Source organism: Ctenopharyngodon idella, chromosome 1 (genome assembly GCF_019924925.1).
Source record: "Ctenopharyngodon idella isolate HZGC_01 chromosome 1, HZGC01, whole genome shotgun sequence".
NCBI classification, from domain to species: domain Eukaryota; kingdom Metazoa; phylum Chordata; class Actinopteri; order Cypriniformes; family Xenocyprididae; genus Ctenopharyngodon; species Ctenopharyngodon idella.
Genome location: NC_067220.1, coordinates 41,833,071 through 41,851,630, shown reverse-complemented (window position 1 = coordinate 41,851,630; position 18,560 = coordinate 41,833,071). Strand labels below are relative to the sequence as shown.

The following is an 18,560-nucleotide window of genomic DNA, read 5'->3' as shown; positions in this document are numbered from 1 at the left end:
ATGTAGTTTCTCTTCACTCTAAAACAGATTTTGTTTTTTTATATTTAAATTAAAATATGCAAATATTAAACTGGTGCATATTATAATAACACAAGTGTGTCTGCACCAAAATGTCGTATGATATTAAATATAATTTCTCCTTTATTTCTGTAATTTCTTAAATCTCTCCTTTTTCAATCTACACTGACTTTATATCACTTGAAATACTGTCTTTATTTACTTTTTATTTATGCATATTTTATTTATTTTATATATGTGCAATTTATTAACAGAATGTGAATTTAATGTAATAACAAGGTAAATGTATTTTTACAGTCTCATTAAGTAGCAAGAATTGCACCCTAAAGTCATTAATTTAAAATTAATACGTAATAAATAGGCCTATTATTATATAATTACAATATCAAATCCTATAATACATGTAATTTAACGCCTCTCTATTTTCAGCTTCATACTTCAACACATGTCTGAGACGAAAAAGTTTTTATCCGGTCGATGCGCTAGAGGGCGCAGTGCAGCACCTGCCGCTCAGCGCGCCATCAGCGGAGGCGCAGAAGAAGAGTGCGCGCGACCAATGGAGCAGCGGTGGGGAGTTGCTGTCTTCTCCTGAACACTTTATCTATGGCTTAAACGAGCACTTTTCTCTCGGACTGTCATATACGGATTATGCAGTAGGTGTTAAAAATCTTTACTAAACTGTAAAACAGATCTAAACCGGAACGAGTTGGGTGTATTCGAGATCAGAGTGTGCAGAAGTGTGATGATGAGCTCAGTGATTGAGGCCGCGCGTATATTTGGACGTTCATGATTTATTAAATTAGTTAATTTTATAAATCTTATCTAAGGATAACAAATGAATTGATATGTGTTTTGGCTTGTCTGCTCAACTCACATTGACTTGGCTGCATTGCACGGACAGTAACCAGCTGTGAATGTGTCACAGCACCTAACGAGCTGTCTTTCTAGGCAGCATTTAGAGGCATTATAGTCCGAGAGCGCCTCTGATACCCAGAAACCAAATAGAATGTTCGAATATGCCTGTGATACTCAGACATTCAGTCGAATGTTTGATTCGAATGTATGAACGCGCCGCGCAAATTAACCGAATGTTCGAATGCGCTTATGATGATCAAAAGAGAATCGAACGTTCAAATAGAATGTTAAAACACACGTATGATGCATTAAAATCGAATAAAATATTCAAGCATGCTTATGATTCTCTAAAATGCAATCAATTATTTGAGCATGCTTATGATTCCTTAATATTGAATCAAATATTTGAGCGCGCTTCTGATTCCCTAGAATCATATCAAATGTTCGAGCATGCTTATGATTCCCTGAAATTGAATCAAATATTCAAGTACGCTTGTAACTCTCTAACATAGAGTCAAATATTCAAGTGTGCATATGATTCTCTACAAGTGAATCATATATTTAAGCATGCATGTTTATGATTGATTAAAATTGAATCAAATATTCAAGCATGTTTATTGATGCCCTAAAATTAAATCAAACATTCAGATTGATATGATCTCGAGACACAGCCAATGAATAATGTGAATTCATGCATTAGTCTGTATGTTGTTGGCATTTTACGCAGTTGATCGCTGTTATGACTGGAGATGCATGACACTCAGTGTATGTTATGCGCCCTCTTCAGGAGATGAAGCGGGTCCGGACGGAGCAGATCCAGTATGCGGTGACCCAGTACCTGAAGAGGAGACAGTACATAGACACAGATGGCTCTCTGAAGGGGGCTAAACTCTCCCAGTCCGCTGAGGAGATGGCTGCCAGTCTGACGGGTGACTGAACTTCATGTTGTTATTTAAATGAACCCTGAATAACAGTAATAGCGATGCTAATCTTCACCCTTTCTCTCTTTCTGCCGTGTGCAGTTCAGACGGAGTCTAGCTGTGCAAATGTGGTGTCCGCTGCCCCGTGTCAGTCAGACCCTCAGCAGTATGAGACCCAGTTCTCCAGACTGCGCTCCTTCCTGCAGGGTGAGATGAGCTCATCACAAACACACATAATGCTCTTATCCACAGCAGGAAGTGCTCTGGTTTTAATCACCGTTCTCTTCGTCTCAGATGCAGAATCACCGTTAGTGAAGGAGGTGAACGGCGTCTTGTTTCCGCTCTTCCTCTACTTGCACTTGGACATGGCACGATGTGGCCTGAAGGGGGCGGTAGACTCATTCTATGGGCGCTTCCACTCGCTCTTCCAGCAGGACCCCGAGCAGAAAGCCATCGTGGACCTGCTACGAGGAGCCCTCACGCTGCAGGTCTGTTACTTTTACTGTTAGAAAATATGTTTTAGTTGTTAAAGGATTAGTTCACTTCTGAATGAAAATTTCTTGATAATTTACTCACCCCCCATGTCATCCAAGATGTTTCTTTCTTTCTTCAGTCGAAAATAAATTAATGTTTTTGAGGAAAACATTCCAGGATTTTTCTCCATATAGTGGACTTCAACAGCCTACCAAAAGGTTGAAGGTCCAAATGTCAGTTTCAGTGCAGCTTCAAAGAGCTCTACACGATCCCAGACGAGGAATAAGGGTCTTATCTAGTGAAACGATTGGTCATTTTCAAAAAAAATACTTTTTAACCACAAATGCTCGTCTTGCACTGCTCTGCGATGCGCCACGCATTACGTAGTGTTGTTGGAAAGGTCACGTAGGCAGAAGTACCGATCTAATGTGTTTATAAAGCGAACGTACAAAGACTAAGTCAGTCGCCCTTTACAAAAAAAGGTAAAACAACGATGTCGGATGGAGAGATGGAGTTTTTCACCCTACCACGGTACTTCCGCCTACGTCACGTGTGACCTTTCCAACTTGATTACGTAAGGCGTGGCGCATCGCAGAGCAGTGCAAGACGAGCATTTGTGGTTAAAAAGTATTTAATTTATTTATTTTTTTTTTTAAGAAAATGATTCTCTAGATAAGACCCTTATTCCTCGTCTGGGATCGTGTAGAGCTCTTTGAAGCTGCACTGAAACTGACATTTGGACCTTCAACCTGTTGAACCCCAGTGAAGTCCACTATATGGAGAAAAATCCTGGAATGTTTTCCTCAAAAACCTTAATTTCTTAATTTCATGGGGTGAGTAAATCATCAGGGAATTTTAATTCTGAAATGAACTAATCTTTAATGGTTCGCTTAGTTTGTATGCATTTTGTTTGGTTGCTTGCTGTTTATTTAGCTGGTTAATGAGACACACCAACACTACATTTCCCATCATTCTTTGCGGCAAGACAAAAAGTGATTAAATACATCAATTAAGCATCAGTTACACACCAAATGCACAACTTTTGCTCTTAATTGTTACATTAGCACTGCTTCCTGTGTTTGTTGAGAAACTAAAGAGAGAGAAAGTCCATGTTTAGAATAAAAAGCTACTTTCTGAATATTTCGTAGTGCATACTGTATACAACCTGCTATTTTTTTAATAAAAAGTAAAACAGTTGAAATTATGCTAAAATAATATTTCAAACAATAATATGCTACTTTGTCACGTGACCTCATTTTGTTGGATGCAGTGATGTTCAGTTATCATTTTACAAAATGAAAGCAGTCAGTCAGTATCTATATAACAAAAATTAAAAACAATGTTAGATTTTGTTTTTTTATATATATATATATATATATATATATATTAAATAAATAAAAGCAGTAATATTGTGAAACTATTTTCTTTTTAAATATATTATAAAATGCAATTTATTCATGTGATGGCAAATTAACACATGAAAATAAAAGTGAATATAATAGCTAAGTGTTAATAAAATAAACACTCAAAGTAAATCTAATAGAAAAAAAACATTGTGTGTGTATATTACTTATTTACTTTCTATACTTTCTGTGATGGCTGTTATAGTGCAAAATTATAAACAAACAAAAAATTTAAAATCATTGGAAAATCCACATTGGAAATAGTAGGTCAAATTGAGCACATTGCATTGTGGGATTGCATTGAGCATTATTCCAAGCCAGAAGCTTTTTCTAGCATGCTGGAGCCTTTTTTTTTTGTCTTGTAGGATGTGACCTCAAACCCTAAACTCTGCTCCCTCCTGGATCACAAGTACGTGGTGCACCTGACGGATCAAGCGTACAGCTACCTGCTGCGTTATCTGCAGAGTGACGACAACAGCGCCATCTGCTGGGTGCTCAGCACGCATGTGCAGGTATGAGCAGCCCAGAACACCTGCAAAATACTACTTGACAGGAAGTACTCAAAGAAAATCAGTCGGAGGAGTCCTCTTTGACCTACAGTCTTTGTTTTCTTTGTAATTAGTATAATACCTGTCATAATTATCATACCTGTCTTTTCTTAGGTGGAGGTGACGGCAGCGCGTCGAACCGACTACCAGCTGTACGGTGCTGGGATAGGAGCGGGAAACACGACCTCCACTTCCTCTTCCTCCACTACATGGGCTGCAGTGGATGGGTCAGAGGGGGCAGAGCGTGTAGAGGTCACGGCAGGGTTACCTCAGAACGAGGCGGCGTTGGAAGCACTGCAGGACTGCATAAAGCGTGTGCGAGAAGGCCCGCCTTCGCTCACCACCGTCTGCTTCTACGCGTTCCAGCACACGGATCAGCTGCTGAACACGGCCGAGGTGTCGGCGGACAGCCGTCTGCTGGCGGCGGGGTTCGATAACTCTGCTGTGAAGCTGTGGAGTCTGCGGGCGAGGAAGCTGAAGGCGGGGCCTCACAGGGCCGATGTGTCTAAAATAAGACTCGCCTGTGATGTGCTGGAGGAGGAGGTGAGTGACAGCTGTCAGTCTCTCTTGCTTTGTGTAGCTGATGGTGTATTCATTCATATTAGCATCAGTATGTGCACATCTAATGATAACTGATAGGACTGGAGCTAAATTGTGTCTGGATATTTTTAATCTTTTGATGAATTTCAGTATGTTTCCTAAAATGGCTTACAAGGTTTTTATTTCACTTTATTTTATTAATGGACACCCTCATGTTGACCAAACAGTCTTTGTCAAGTAGATTAAAATGTTTAAGTAAAATAAAGAAGTAAAATGCATTATAATTTACAATAATCTGACACTTTTTTTTTTTTTTTTTTTTAACTTAATGAACAGTGTAGTGTTGTCAAAAGTACCGACTTCGGTACCGAAATGTTAAAAATGTGATGATACCAGCATTTCTCCCTAGCATTTTGAGCGCTGTTGAGTGGATTCTTAAACACCTCTGATTGGCCATTCACACGCTCAACAGATATGTCTGTGATTGGCTACAATGCTGCTTTCAAACGCTCCCTTGTGTATCTGTGTAAGCATTCGGTGAAGAGCGTCTCAGACAAATCTGTTGAGCTCGTGAGCACAATGGCCAATCAGAGGTGTTTAAGAATCCGCTCAACAGCACTCAAAATGTTAGAGAGAAATGCTGGTATCGTAACATTTTTAACATTTTGGTACCGAAGTTGGTACTTTTGACAACACTACAACAGTGATATTTTATTGATTTTATACATTTTTAAGCCTTGTATAATGCTACAAAATGATTTCCTTAGTAATTTTTTTGAGTAAATGTAATTTCATGTTATTTCTGTATCATCAACACTATCAAATATATCTCAAATAAACTGTAATAATGTTGTAAATATATCAGAATCTCATTGGTCCAAAATCACACTCCAGATTAATTGCATTGCAATAGAGATTCTCTTCTACAATATTTGCTATTATATTAATTATTTTAATGTGTTTTCATCCATCTCAAGTCACTGACATGTATTTTTGTTTCTAATCAGGCAGATGATGAGGATGCCTCGGGCAGTGAGATAAAGACCCTGCGTGCTCATAGCGGCCCCGTGTACCGCACAGCGTTCCTGACAGACTGCTCCGGCCTGCTGTCCTGTTCGGAGGACTCCACTGTACGCTTCTGGGATCTGAACAGCTTCACAAACACCGTCCTGTACCGCGGCCATGCTTACCCCGTCTGGGACGTGGACGTCAGTCCCTGCAGCCTGTATTTCTCCACGGCGTCTCACGACAGAACCGCTCGCCTCTGGAGCTTCGCGCGCACATATCCGCTACGCCTGTATGCCGGCCACCTCTCCGACGTCGACTGCGTCAAATTCCATCCCAACTCCAATTACGTGGCGACAGGCTCGACGGATAAAACCGTGCGCCTGTGGAGCACGCAGCAGGGGGCGTCCGTGAGGCTGTTCACCGGGCACCGCGGCCCCGTGCTGTCGCTGGCCTTCTCGCCCAACGGGAAGTACCTGGCGTCGGCTGGAGAGGACCAGAGACTGAAGCTGTGGGACCTGGCGTCCGGGAGCCTGTTCAAAGATCTCCGCGGTCACACCGACAGCATCACCAGCCTCTCCTTTAGCCAGGACAGCAGTCTGGTGGCCTCCGCCTCTATGGACAACTCCGTGCGAGTGTGGGACATACGCAGCGCCCACGGCACCGCCCCCACCGACGGCTCCAGCAGCGAGCTGATTGGACAGTACACGGGCAGCACTAGCAACATCCTCAATGTGCAGTTCATGGCCTGTAACCTGCTGCTGGTGACGGGCACTGCGCTGGAGAAACAGGAACAGTGAGAGTGTGTGGGGGTCAATCTCAGAAAATCATGTCTAGGGCATATTTCTATGGAAGCTTGGCTCCACCATAGAATAAAACGACTCGTAAAACAATAATTGCGACCTTTTGTCTCACAATTCTGACTTTCTTCTCGCAATTCTGACTTCTTTTCTCAGAATTGTGAGATATAAACTTGCAATTGCAAGTTATAAAGTCTGGTTCCGAGGGAAAGAGACTTTTTTTCTCAGAATTTCCGAGTTGTAAAGTCACAATTGCGAGTTATAATTGCAACTTTATATCTCGCATTTCTAACTTTATATCGCAGTTGCAAGTTTATATCACGTAATTCTGAGAAAAAAGACAATTGCGAATGCAAACTCACAATGGCGAGAAAAAAGTCAGAATTGTGAGATGTCGCAATTATATTGTTTTTCTTTTTTATTCAATGGCTGAATTAAGCTTCCATATGTTTCACCCCAAAATCAAATAAATATATATTTTACGTAAGAAAAATGTAACCTTATAGTACCATTTAAGATTGTTTGCATTGTGACGTTACTTTTAAGACAAACTCATTCCCAAGTTCTCATAATTGTAATGAAAAAGGAGATTTAAGGGTCATGTTTATCATGGTGGTATTTGGTGTAATTTGATTTAAATAAATCAAGCTCATAACCCTCATTACTTTAATCTGAATATTTCCCAATAAAAAAAATGGTGTAATACAATAATTGTGAATGCATTTTACTGCTATTATTTATAAGTTCATAACAATGCACTGTATTTTTTCTAATCTGCATTAAAGTACAACAAATACTACCTTGATGTGTAAATATTATTATTACAATAAGAATTTGGTTGGCAAATGTGTTTGAATAGTCACAATTCAAACAATCTTAATGGTACTTCATTTTCTTTGCACAAAATATATTTTATTTTTTTTCTTGTGAAATGCACATGTTCATGACAGGTTTTGTGAGATTTACCCTTGTGTGTTTTGTAAAGCCAGAATGTTGGTGATGTTTTGCTTTATTTTTGGTTATGATGTGTGTTAATGCCTATTGAGGTCAGAGGTGTAGCCTGCTGTTTTCATATAGATGTAAATATTAGACAAGTTAGGTCATTATTTCCATGTCTGGATTTTTCAGTTCAGCTCATTTCCGTTGTGACATTGCAGTTTTGTTGATGGCCCATGTTCTGAAAGCACTTCCAGCACTGTTCCTCTGGATTTTCACCATGAAGCCGGATGAACAGGATTATTCTACTTCAGCAGTCCTAATGAAGAACCATCAATGCATATATCCTTGTTTTGTTTCACATCAGTTTAACATGCCATTTACCCAGAGTAAGTTCCCTATAGATTGAGTTTAACAGGTTTTCTCATCAAGGGTAAGTTGAGATTTAGTTTTGCTACAACAAAGAGAATAATTTAGATGACAGTTTTGTCTTTTGTTGCCTGTTGAACAGAGTAACTCATGGATGAATAGATGATGTGAGTTTCCTTGAATTAAGTCAAGTTCCTCCATCTCGAGCACTATCTTTTTGTGTCCCTGGTGGCCAACAACACAATCATGGGATGTTTGTCTGGAACTGTGAAGAAGAAAAAAGAATTTTGTATTGTTTGTTTCCTTCAAAAGAAATGATTTTGCATTATTCTGATACTTGTAAATATATTTTTGTAACATTTCATGGCTGTCCCGATCTCATTTCTGATGTTGCAAATCTGATTATTACCATTCTAGTACAGTAATACCATAGTAAAGTTCTCAAGCAGCAGCCGATCCGCCTCCTCACTAACAGGCGTGGCTGCTTTCACCCTAACCTGTTTCTGCTCTTGATGGGTGTGACGCCAACCTGACAAGCCTGTCCATCGGCCAGTGTGGCTGAATTAATCTCACACATACACACATACTGCTCCAGAAGAGCATTACAAGTGTCCTCTCTGTGGTTTTGGAGCTTGGCTTGTGGCCGATTTGAAGATGCCCTACAGTGTGACTGTGCCGAGTGGCTCTGGGCAGGCGACCCTAGTGGAGAGCACGCAGGCGGACGGGAAGACGTTTGAACAGCTCCGGCTGGAGTGTTTACAGAAGGGAAAGTTGTTTGAGGATCCAGATTTCCCTGCTGTGGAAGCCTCGCTGTTCTACAGCCAGAGGGTCCCAGTTAACTTTGAATGGAAGAGGCCAGCGGTAAGTGAGCACTTCTGTAGAATCATGATTCTGCATATATAAATATATTGGAGATTCTGGATAAGGTTCCTGCAGGAATTAGAGTTGATGTGTCTCAGGTATGATGGGGTAGCCTGGGACGTTTTATGCAATTTTGACAATTATTCACTGCAATATCAAACAAGACTTGTTCACCCAAACAAAATAAGACTCCAATCACATTACAAACCAGCTGGATTTGATGGAGCACTGAAGCAGATTACCCTAAATGGGTTTTTACTTTCATATAAATGGGCACTGCAGGGGGAATTGTAGGCTACCTCAATACTAAAGTAGAGGATGAAATTCAGAATTTAGTCACTTTAGTGTCAGATAAAGGCACTAAATAGTTGTTAAGAGGCGTGTTGTTTTTAAATGGGTTGAAGCATTTCCTTCTCTGTGATGATCCTCTAGTTCATGTATAGATGGATGTTAGATGAATGAATGGGAGTGTTTTTTTAACGGTTAGTAATTATAACTGATTTGCTAATTAAAAATGTTGGCATGATTTTTGACTGTTATGGCAGATGACATGATTTAATTTAACATGCAATTGACATGTTTTAGAATGTGAGTTTGCACATTTTAAAACCTGTCATGCAAGTTTGCAGAGTAATTCCAGGCCTCAAATCAACCAGGGCTGCATTTCCCAAAAGCATTGTTGAAAGCCCAAGAATGTCTCAGAACCACTGCCAATAATCACTCTTAAAAATAAGGGTTCTTTATTGGCATTGATGGTTCCATAAAGAACATCCATGGAATCTTTCCATTGCACAAAAGGTTATTTACATCAGAAAAGGGTTCTTTAGATTTTTCAAATCTTCTTCAAACTAAGAAAATGTGGTTCATTTAAGAGCTGTTCATGGAAAGGTTCTTTAGAGGAACCCAGAATGGTTCTTCTATGACATTGCTGTGAAAACCCCCTTTTGGCATCTTTATTTTTAAGAGTGATGGTCTCTATGATCAACTTAGCTCACAATGCTTTTGGGAAACACCACAGGTTGTCCATTTTATGAACACAGCAGTGCTATATTTCCTGACGTCAATGTGTAACCACAACAAAGGGTCATATTTGTGCATTAAATACATTTATGAAGCAGCCATTGGAGACAGTTGCCATGCAACAGGTCAGGAATGCAGGTGGAATGTCGGCATGCACAGAATTCATGTTGTTTATTTTGTGTTGATTGTTCGAATGAAAAGTGGATCCTGGTTTTATTAAGTTAGAAATAGACTATTGGGTTGAGTTTAAGAACAGGTCATCAGTGGTTGTGACAATTGATATCAGATGATCCACACCCCTCACACTTTAAGGACCTCTGAATGAAACTTCAACTGCATTTCATTCCAGGGCGTTCCTGTAGAGTGACCTTAGATATGCACAGAGTGAAGAGTGTGGGGTTGTGTAAGAATGTGAACACACCTCACACAGGCATCATGGGCGTTCTCCCTTTGTATTTAATCAAACGCTCCATTAGATCTACAGTAAACGCTGGTCATGTGATGTGTTGTAACTTCTGGAAATGTCTGTAAAAAGTAGCTTAAAGTTTAACAACAGCAGAATGAATAGGAGCTAAGTTTACTGTTGTATAAACAACCTACACTAACCAACTCTTCTGTCATATTTTTCCCCAAAATACATCTAAAATATTTTGGATGGATGGATGGATCGATGGATAAATGGATAGCTGGATGGATAGACAGACAGATGGATGGATAGATAGAAGGACAGATGGATGGATGATGGATGGGTAGATAGACAGACGGATAGCTGAATAAATAGATAGATAAATTGATTGATATTTTTCTCTGATCTGTTCAAATTCAGGAAATCTGCAAAGACCCAAAATTCATCACAGGAGGAGCCACCAGGACAGACATCTGTCAGGGGCAGCTGGGTATGTTTTCCTCTTGTTTCAGGTTACTCAAATGGTTTATGGAAAATGAGACCCTAATCTGAGTAAAACACCTTCAATGACCAAAGAATGAGATAATCTATACTAATCATATTATAAATGGCCATCCATTAAATTTTGTCCATCATGTATGACCATACAGGAGACTGCTGGCTGTTGGCAGCGATCGCCTCCCTGACCCTCCATGAGGACACACTGAAGAGGGTCGTACCACATGACCAGGGCTTTGATCGCGGCTATGCCGGTATCTTCCATTTCCAGGTGAGTCTCACTCGCTGAATGTCTACAGGTTCACAATGGCCTTGAATGCTAATCAAACTCATCTTGTTGTGCAGTTCTGGCAGCATAATAAATGGATGGATGTGGTGGTGGACGACAGACTCCCATGTGTGAGGAACAACCTGGTGTTCGTCCACTCCGCAGACCAAACTGAGTTCTGGAGTGCGCTTCTGGAGAAGGCCTATGCCAAGTATGCACTTTAGTTTACAAAACAAAATGTCGTGTCAAATCTAGTTTTGAGATGTCAAACTCAATCCTGTGTGTCTCTCAGACTGAACGGCAGCTATGAAGCCCTGAAAGGTGGCAGCACCATGGAGGCGATGGAGGACTTCACCGGCGGCGTGGGGGAGATGTACGAGACAAAGAACGCACCCAGCAACCTCTTCGTCATCCTCAAGAAAGCTGTGGAGAGAGGGTCCATGCTTGGCTGCTCCATTGATGTAAGTGAAGCTTTGTTGGATTCAAAGTGACATCAATAACACAATCTTCTCTTCCTGATTTCCAGATGTTTGTGTTTTCATATCACTAGATCACAAGTTCAGCTGAATCCGAAGCCCAAACCACTACTGGTCTGGTTAAAGGCCATGCTTACTCCATCACTGGAGTGCAAGAGGTAACCACATCAACCCTCATTCAAACGAGATGTTTGTTTATTGCTATCTTCTCTTTTTTTGGCTCATATTCACTATTTATTTTCTCTCTTTCATCTTGTCTCTTCAGGTCAACTACAGAGGAGCGAAGGTCCAGCTAATTCGTATCCGTAACCCCTGGGGTCAGGTGGAGTGGAACGGGCCCTGGAGTGACAAGTAAGCATCCAATGTTTGCTCAGGATGTATTGCATGCAACAACAACAACAAAAAAGATGGAGCAGAATGCATAGATCTTTTTATTCAACAGAGCATTTATCTTAAAATTAAAAATGCAGTTTCTTTAGACCAGTTAGGTTTTACATGCACATTACAAAAAGCGCCCAAAAACAATGGTATTAGCAAATATAACATGACAAATTAGCAGTTAAAGATATCAGTATAAATAACAATAATTTCATTTACCACTTGGAAGTAAATATATTGGCTGTCAATATATGGTGCTCCTCTAATATTTTAGCAGTTGTTTAGTACTTATTTGCAGCTTAAAAATTGTTTGTTGATAAGTATATTTAATATGCATTTAAATTCTCCTTAAATACATTTAAAGGATTAGTTCACCAAAAAATGAAAATTTCTGTCATTAATTACTCACCCTCACGTCGTTCCACACCTGTAAGACCTTTGTTCATCTTCGGAACACAAATGAAGATATTTTTGATGAAATCTGAAAGCTCTATGACTCCTCAATAGACAGCAATTTAACAACCACTTTCATGGTCCAGAAAGGTACTAAAGACATCGTTAAAACAGTCGACATGACTGCAGTGGTTCAACCTTAATGTTATGAAGCGACGAGAATACTTTTTGTGTGCAAAAACGAAACAAAAACAACGACTTTATTCATCAATATCTTCTCTTCTGTGTCATTCTTATATGTTGTTTACGTTCAGCTTCTACGTACCAGGTTCTACGTCAGAACGGTGACCGATTATTGGCCGGCTCCTGTGTCAGCATCACGCGTATGCGTTGTGCTGCTCACATGTGCAGCTTTGGCCAATACAGAGCCAGCATTCAGACGTAGAACCTGGAAGCGCTGGACATAAACAGAGTAACAGAATGACAGGGAAGAGAAGATATTGTTGAATAAAGTCATTATTTTTTTTCTGATTTTGTGCTCAAAAAGTATTCTCGTCACTTCATAGCATTAAGGTTGAACCACTGCAGTCATGTCGACTGTTTTAACGATGTCTTTAGTACCTTTCCAGACCTTGAAAGTGTTGGTTAAATTGCTGTCTATGGATGAGTCATATAACTCTCGGATTTCATCAAAAATATCTTAATTTGCGTTGCGAAGATGAACGAAGGTCTTACAGGTGTGGAACGACATGAGGGAGAGTAAATAATGACAGACTTTTAATTTTTGGGCGAACCCTTTAAATATATTAAATTTGTACGTGGGATGTCACTGTAAATGCCACAAATCTTGTATTTTCAGCTCTAGGGAATGGAACGCCATTGACAGTGCAGAGAAGAATCGATTGCTGCACAACTCCCTGGATGACGGAGAGTTCTGGTACGTACGACCCATCAGTCTAGTTCACAACAGGCTGATTCCTCTTAAACAGCTTCACTAAAAAGGCTCTGAGAAGTTTCTGCTGAGCAAGTGTCCAATAAGCTCTTTCCGACCTGCGGCACTTTAACTTCTATGACTTGCTGTGTTGCAGGATGGAGTTTGGGGACTTCAAATCCAACTACGATAAGATCGAGATCTGTAACCTGACTGCAGACTCTCTATCAGATGACATGACGAAGAAGTGGGAAGTGAACCTGTTTGAGGGCAACTGGATCAGGGGCTCCACTGCTGGCGGCTGCAGGAACTACATCGGTCAGTATCATGTAATGTGTAGATTTCATCATAAAAGTATGCATGTTTATCCATGCTGTCATTTATACATGAGACTACAGTAATTTCTTTCTTTAGTGTTACAAAGATCTACATTTGCGTTCCTCTTGATCTTGATTTTCTCAGACACATTCTGGACAAACCCGCAGTTTAAGCTTCGTCTGAAGGATCCGGATGATGGTGATAAGCTGTGTAGCGTCATTGTGGCCCTGATGCAGAAGAACCGCCGTCGACTCAGGAAGGAGGGGCTTGACATGGAAACCATCGGCTTTGCCCTTTACGAGGTGAGAGAGATAAAATGCTGTAGATGAGTTTGGAGAACTTCTTCAGCTCCACTGAAGTCTGACCTGCTCACTTACCATACTCATAGGCTCCTGATGATCAAGACCACCAGGGGAAGGACTTTTTCCGCTACAATGGCTCTAAAGCGCGGAGCCGTTCTTACATCAACATGAGGGAGGTGTCCGAGCGCTTCAGACTGCCGCCAGGAAATTACCTGCTGGTGCCCACCACCTTCCAGCCGCATAATGAGGCGGACTTCCTAATCCGGATCTTCTCAGAGAAGAAAGCAGGAGCTATGTATGTCTATCCAACCTACTCTTCAGTTTTATCAGCCAGATTTTGTATATACATTTACATTTTGGAAACATGTTTCCATAAAATAAAACTTCCGATGAGAAACTGAATCTTAAGCAGAAACTATTTATTATTATTGTTAGTAAGATGATGGTCAGTGAGGTACTTCCTCATATACTCAAAGCATTATTCATTATATTCAGTATTTTTACAGCGCATAATTGTACAATGTAATATGTTTTGTGTTTGCAGCGAGATGGGAAGCACCATTCAAGCAGATTTGCCAGAAGTGAGTAAACAAAATCATTGGTTCATGGTTTATTTTTGTGTCTTTGTGCGCTGGGAAAGACTCAAATACAGTTTGTGTGTAAATAGTACGACATGCACTTATGTTGTAGATGTTAAAATTGTGTATTTCTGTCTAATTTGTAAAGCCACCGAAGCCAAACCCACCTGAGGAAGAGACAGACGAGGAGAAGGGCCTGAGGAGACTTTTTGAACAGATCGCCGGATCGGTAAGACACAGAAAACTATGGAAGCCTGATAACAGAATTATTATATATATATAAAAAAGAAGTTAAAGGGTTAGTTCACCCAAAAACGAAAATTCTGTCATTAATTACTCACCTTCGTGCCGTTTTACACCCGTAAGACCTTCGTTGATCTTCTGAACACAAATTAAGATATTTTTGTTTAAATCCGATGGCTCCGTGAGGCCTACATAGGGAGCAATGACATTTCCTCTCTCAAGATCCATTAATATACTAAAAACATATTTAAATCAGTTCATGTGAGTACAGTGGTTCAATATTAATATTATAAAGCGACAAGAATATTTTTGGTGTGCCAAAAAACCCCCAAAATAACGACTTACTTAGTGATGGCCGATTTCAAAACACTGCTTCAGGAAGATTCGGAGCGTAATGAATCAGCGTGTTGAATCATGATTCGGATCGCATGTCAAACCGTCAAACTGCTGAAATCATGTGACTTTGGCGCTCCGAACTGCGGATTCGACACGCTGATTCATTACGCTCCGAAGCTTCCTGAAGCAGTGTTTTGAAATCGGCCATCACTAAATAATTCGTTATTTTGTTTTTTTTGGCGCACCAAAAATATTCTTGTCGCTTTATAATATTAATATTGAACCACTGTACTCACATGAACTGATTTAAATATGTTTTTAGTACCTTTATGGATCTTGAGAGAGGAAATGTCATTGCTCCCTATGTAGGCCTCACGGAGCCATCGGATTTAAACAAAAATATCTCAATTTGCGTTCCGAAGATTAACGAAGGTCTTACGGGTGTGGAACGGCATGAGCGTGAATAATTAATGACAGAATTTTCATTTTTGGGTGAACTAACCCTTTAATTGTGATTTTATATCTCACAATTCTGAGGGGAAAATGTCATAATATCGGGATATAAACGTCAATAATTTCACATAAATTAGATAAACTCTGATAAACTCTCTCTCAATTGCGGAAAAAAGAAGTATTATTTAGCAATTCTGACTTTTTTTTCTTAGGATTGTGAGATATAAACTCGCAATTGTGAGATAAAAAGTCGTACTTAATTACCTTTCGTGTAAGCTTCCATCGAAAACTCCCATCCAGTCAACCGTCGTCTGCCGCAGGGTTTCCCAATGGGGAAATGCAGGGTTTTCTTGAGATGATGAAAAACTAATAATTACATCATAAAAAATTAAAGTTAAAACAAATTTAATTAATTTAAAAAAAATAAAAACAATCTAAATAAAAAGTTTAATTAAAATGATCAAATATTTTATTTGGTTGCCTGTATGTCATGTGACCATTAACTGACATTTGAGAACCGCGAATGTGTTACATATTTGAAATATTAATTTAAAATCTTAGAGGGTACTTTATGTGTATGTTTTAGGTCAAAGGGGCTTAAAAACAATTTTGGGAATCCCTGAGCAGTTCTGTGTCGGTACAAGAGTGATGGAGATGGCATAAGATAGATAGTGTATAAAACAGACCGAGCGCGCCCTCGTCTGGTTACAGTATGTTTTACACTCTCCCCAATGTCTCTGTGTAGGATAAAGCCATCAGCGCCAGAGAACTGCAGCACGTGCTGAACAATGTTCTGAGCAGAAGTGAGTCTGTCACCATTTCAATTATTTTAATCCAAGAATAATATTCAGTGATATGAATGCTAACATGTCATGTAACTGTGTCTCTCTGCAGGGAAAGAGGTGAAGTTTGATGGTTTGACCCTCAATACCTGCCACAGTATCATAAACCTGATGGATGTATCCTCTCAATGGCTGTACATGTGTTATTAGTCTTAAAAAAATAAATTAAAAAATATTAACCCACTCCTGCCCCAAGCTTAATTACAGAAACTAACAAATAAAGTCTATTAAACTGTTCTCAAGTTTGATATGTAGGGAATATGAGTATAAAACTCTGAGCTGTATAATTTTGTTGCTCAGTTTTCCTGAACCAAGTACAGGTGGATGGCTCAGGAATGCTGGAATTCGAGGAGTTCAAAGTCTTCTGGGATAAGCTGAAGAAATGGATCGTAAGTTGCAGAATCATACATTTACTCGTGAATTACCATATTTCTCAGAACGAAGTTTTCACAGAGAAAGTTGTGTCGTGTGCTTGTTGTAGATGCTGTTCCTGTCTTTCGATACGGATCGTTCAGGACGCATGTCTTCCTACGAGCTCCGCAGTGCTCTTAACGCCGCAGGTAAACGCATGGGACAGCCTGATGATGAACTATAACAGTGCAATTTACATTATTTAAACATCTGTTTTTGAGTAATCATTGGTACACGATTTAGACCAGGGGTTTTCAGTCTTTTAGATGCAACAGACTCCCAAAATATGTTCATTCAAATTAATAAAAATGAATATTATAAATATGTCTAAATATTATTTGGAAAGTATTTTGTTTCTATTAAGTTATATTTTGTTTTGTTCTCATTATAGCACTGTACTGTTAGATGCATTATTTATTTGCTTGTTTATTTACTTATTTTCTTATGTTAATTACATTTTTATTGATCTATTTTTAATATATTTTTAATAAAATAATTATATTTATTTATTTTATTATTATTATGATTATTTGTATTTTTAAAAAAACATTTTTACACTGTTTTTCTGTAAACATTTCCATTTTGAAACCCCCTGATTTAAACAATGTGTGTGTTTTCTTCATTCAGGGATGCAGCTGAACAATAAGATTTTGCAGTTGCTGGGTCTGCGGTTCGCAGACGAGAACTTTGACATCGATTTTGATGATTACCTGACGTGCATCGTGCGTCTGGAGAACATGTTCCGTAAGTGACGGCGGTGCTTTAACATACAGGGCTGTTAACCTGAAGGTCTGATCAGTCTTAGACTCAATATTGTGGGAAATTTCATTGCTGATGTTTCGCTAATGTCTATTTTGTCTTATGCTGGTATTTGTTCTGTGTTGGACTGCAATTTTTATATGTGATTTATTAGTAGTATTCAGTATCTTCCATAACATGTGGGGTGTAAATCAAACCTGAGCACTTAAACATAGATTTTGGCATTTGTTACAGGAGTTTTCCAGGCCTTTGATAGCAAAAAGAAAGGAGAGATCAGTCTGAACATGCAACAGGTAACGCACCATTTTTTACCTTTTGTATTTACATTAGTGAATGTAAAAAAGGCATAACAGAATAACTAGAATATAGAAATGTAAAGCATGTAAACTCACATATTATTTAGTAGTTTCCTTATTTAACAACTTTTGACAACTTTTAACGTTTGATGTGTTTTGAGGTGCTCTAAATCTACTAAAAAAATATGTTTCAGTTGTGGCAGTTGATAATTTCAGTATTTCTAACACGCAGTCAGGTCAAAATTATAAACAAATCTTCATTTCTTCACAGTTCCTGATGTTGTCCATGAACATCTGAGGATTCAACCAAATTCAGCAAGAACAATATGATGGATGGAGTCAGCGGTGCTACTGTGCATTTTCACTGTTATTCTGAACAGATCTACACACACACACACACACACACACACACACACTACTGACTATGGATTCATGTGAAAGTTTTACTCTGATTTTTTTTTGTGAACAATGTCGTGTCCTTGTTGGCACGTTTACTGTTATTTTTCTGCGATTTGAGGCATATTCACTCTTTATGGATTTTGCAAGAAATTGTGATATTTGCAAGATGTTGTATTCTTCACAGAGCTGCTAAACCACCAAGTTTTCATCTTGAAAGGTGCATGCATAAATGAACAAAATCAGGAATATAAATGAATAAAAATTACAATAAATTACTGTGGCTTTTGTTATTGACAAGCTGTGACAGAGCAACCAATGACTGAAATATGTTTAATAATTTGTTGAATATTAAACAAGGTTCATGCATTCTGTCAATGAATCATCACCAGGAAAAAATAAAATTGAAATAAATGTGCAATTCATTCCTGGTTAATGAAATTAAACATTAAAAAAACAGAAGGAACTAGCAAATAAAGGAATGAAGGAGGTTCATAATCATATCGATGTACATAAAATAAAGATGT

At 39.0% G+C, this 18,560-nt stretch overlaps 2 protein-coding genes across 2 annotated transcripts; both read left to right on the top strand.

The window, feature by feature from the left end:
• Positions 1-506: 506 nt before the first annotated feature.
• Positions 507-8,230, top strand: taf5l (TAF5-like RNA polymerase II, p300/CBP-associated factor (PCAF)-associated factor). The gene is made up of 7 exons (XM_051900722.1): positions 507-671; positions 1,661-1,802; positions 1,896-2,000; positions 2,088-2,281; positions 4,036-4,182; positions 4,333-4,761; positions 5,766-8,230. Exons 2-7 carry the CDS (start codon positions 1,664-1,666, stop codon positions 6,561-6,563), a joined length of 1,812 nt encoding a protein of 603 aa, XP_051756682.1. The 5' UTR covers positions 507-671; positions 1,661-1,663; the 3' UTR covers positions 6,564-8,230.
• A 135-nt stretch (positions 8,231-8,365) lies between these two features.
• capn9 (calpain 9) lies at positions 8,366-18,311 on the top strand. The gene is made up of 20 exons (XM_051900710.1): positions 8,366-8,729; positions 10,576-10,645; positions 10,806-10,924; positions 10,999-11,132; positions 11,214-11,382; positions 11,472-11,555; positions 11,663-11,748; positions 13,028-13,105; positions 13,257-13,417; positions 13,562-13,719; positions 13,806-14,014; positions 14,264-14,300; positions 14,446-14,526; positions 16,075-16,132; positions 16,224-16,288; positions 16,492-16,560; positions 16,653-16,731; positions 17,210-17,326; positions 17,576-17,634; positions 17,909-18,311. The coding sequence occupies exons 1-20, from the start codon at positions 8,523-8,525 to the stop codon at positions 17,933-17,935; spliced, it is 2,067 nt and encodes a 688-aa protein (XP_051756670.1). The 5' UTR covers positions 8,366-8,522; the 3' UTR covers positions 17,936-18,311.
• The last annotated feature ends 249 nt before the right edge of the window (positions 18,312-18,560 follow it).

Excerpts from the sequence above, each read along its gene's own strand:
- taf5l (XM_051900722.1), top strand. The coding sequence starts at position 1,664 with ATGAAGCGGGTCCGGACGGAGCAGATCCAGTATGCGGTGACCCAGTAC. Across the intron at positions 1,803-1,895 it reads GATGGCTGCCAGTCTGACGG|TTCAGACGGAGTCTAGCTGT; the intron begins GTGACTGAACTT and ends TGCCGTGTGCAG. Across the intron at positions 2,282-4,035 it reads GAGGAGCCCTCACGCTGCAG|GATGTGACCTCAAACCCTAA; the intron begins GTCTGTTACTTT and ends TTTGTCTTGTAG.
- capn9 (XM_051900710.1), top strand. The coding sequence starts at position 8,523 with ATGCCCTACAGTGTGACTGTGCCGAGTGGCTCTGGGCAGGCGACCCTA. Across the intron at positions 11,383-11,471 it reads TGCTTGGCTGCTCCATTGAT|ATCACAAGTTCAGCTGAATC; the intron begins GTAAGTGAAGCT and ends TCATATCACTAG. Across the intron at positions 14,527-16,074 it reads TTGAACAGATCGCCGGATCG|GATAAAGCCATCAGCGCCAG; the intron begins GTAAGACACAGA and ends GTCTCTGTGTAG.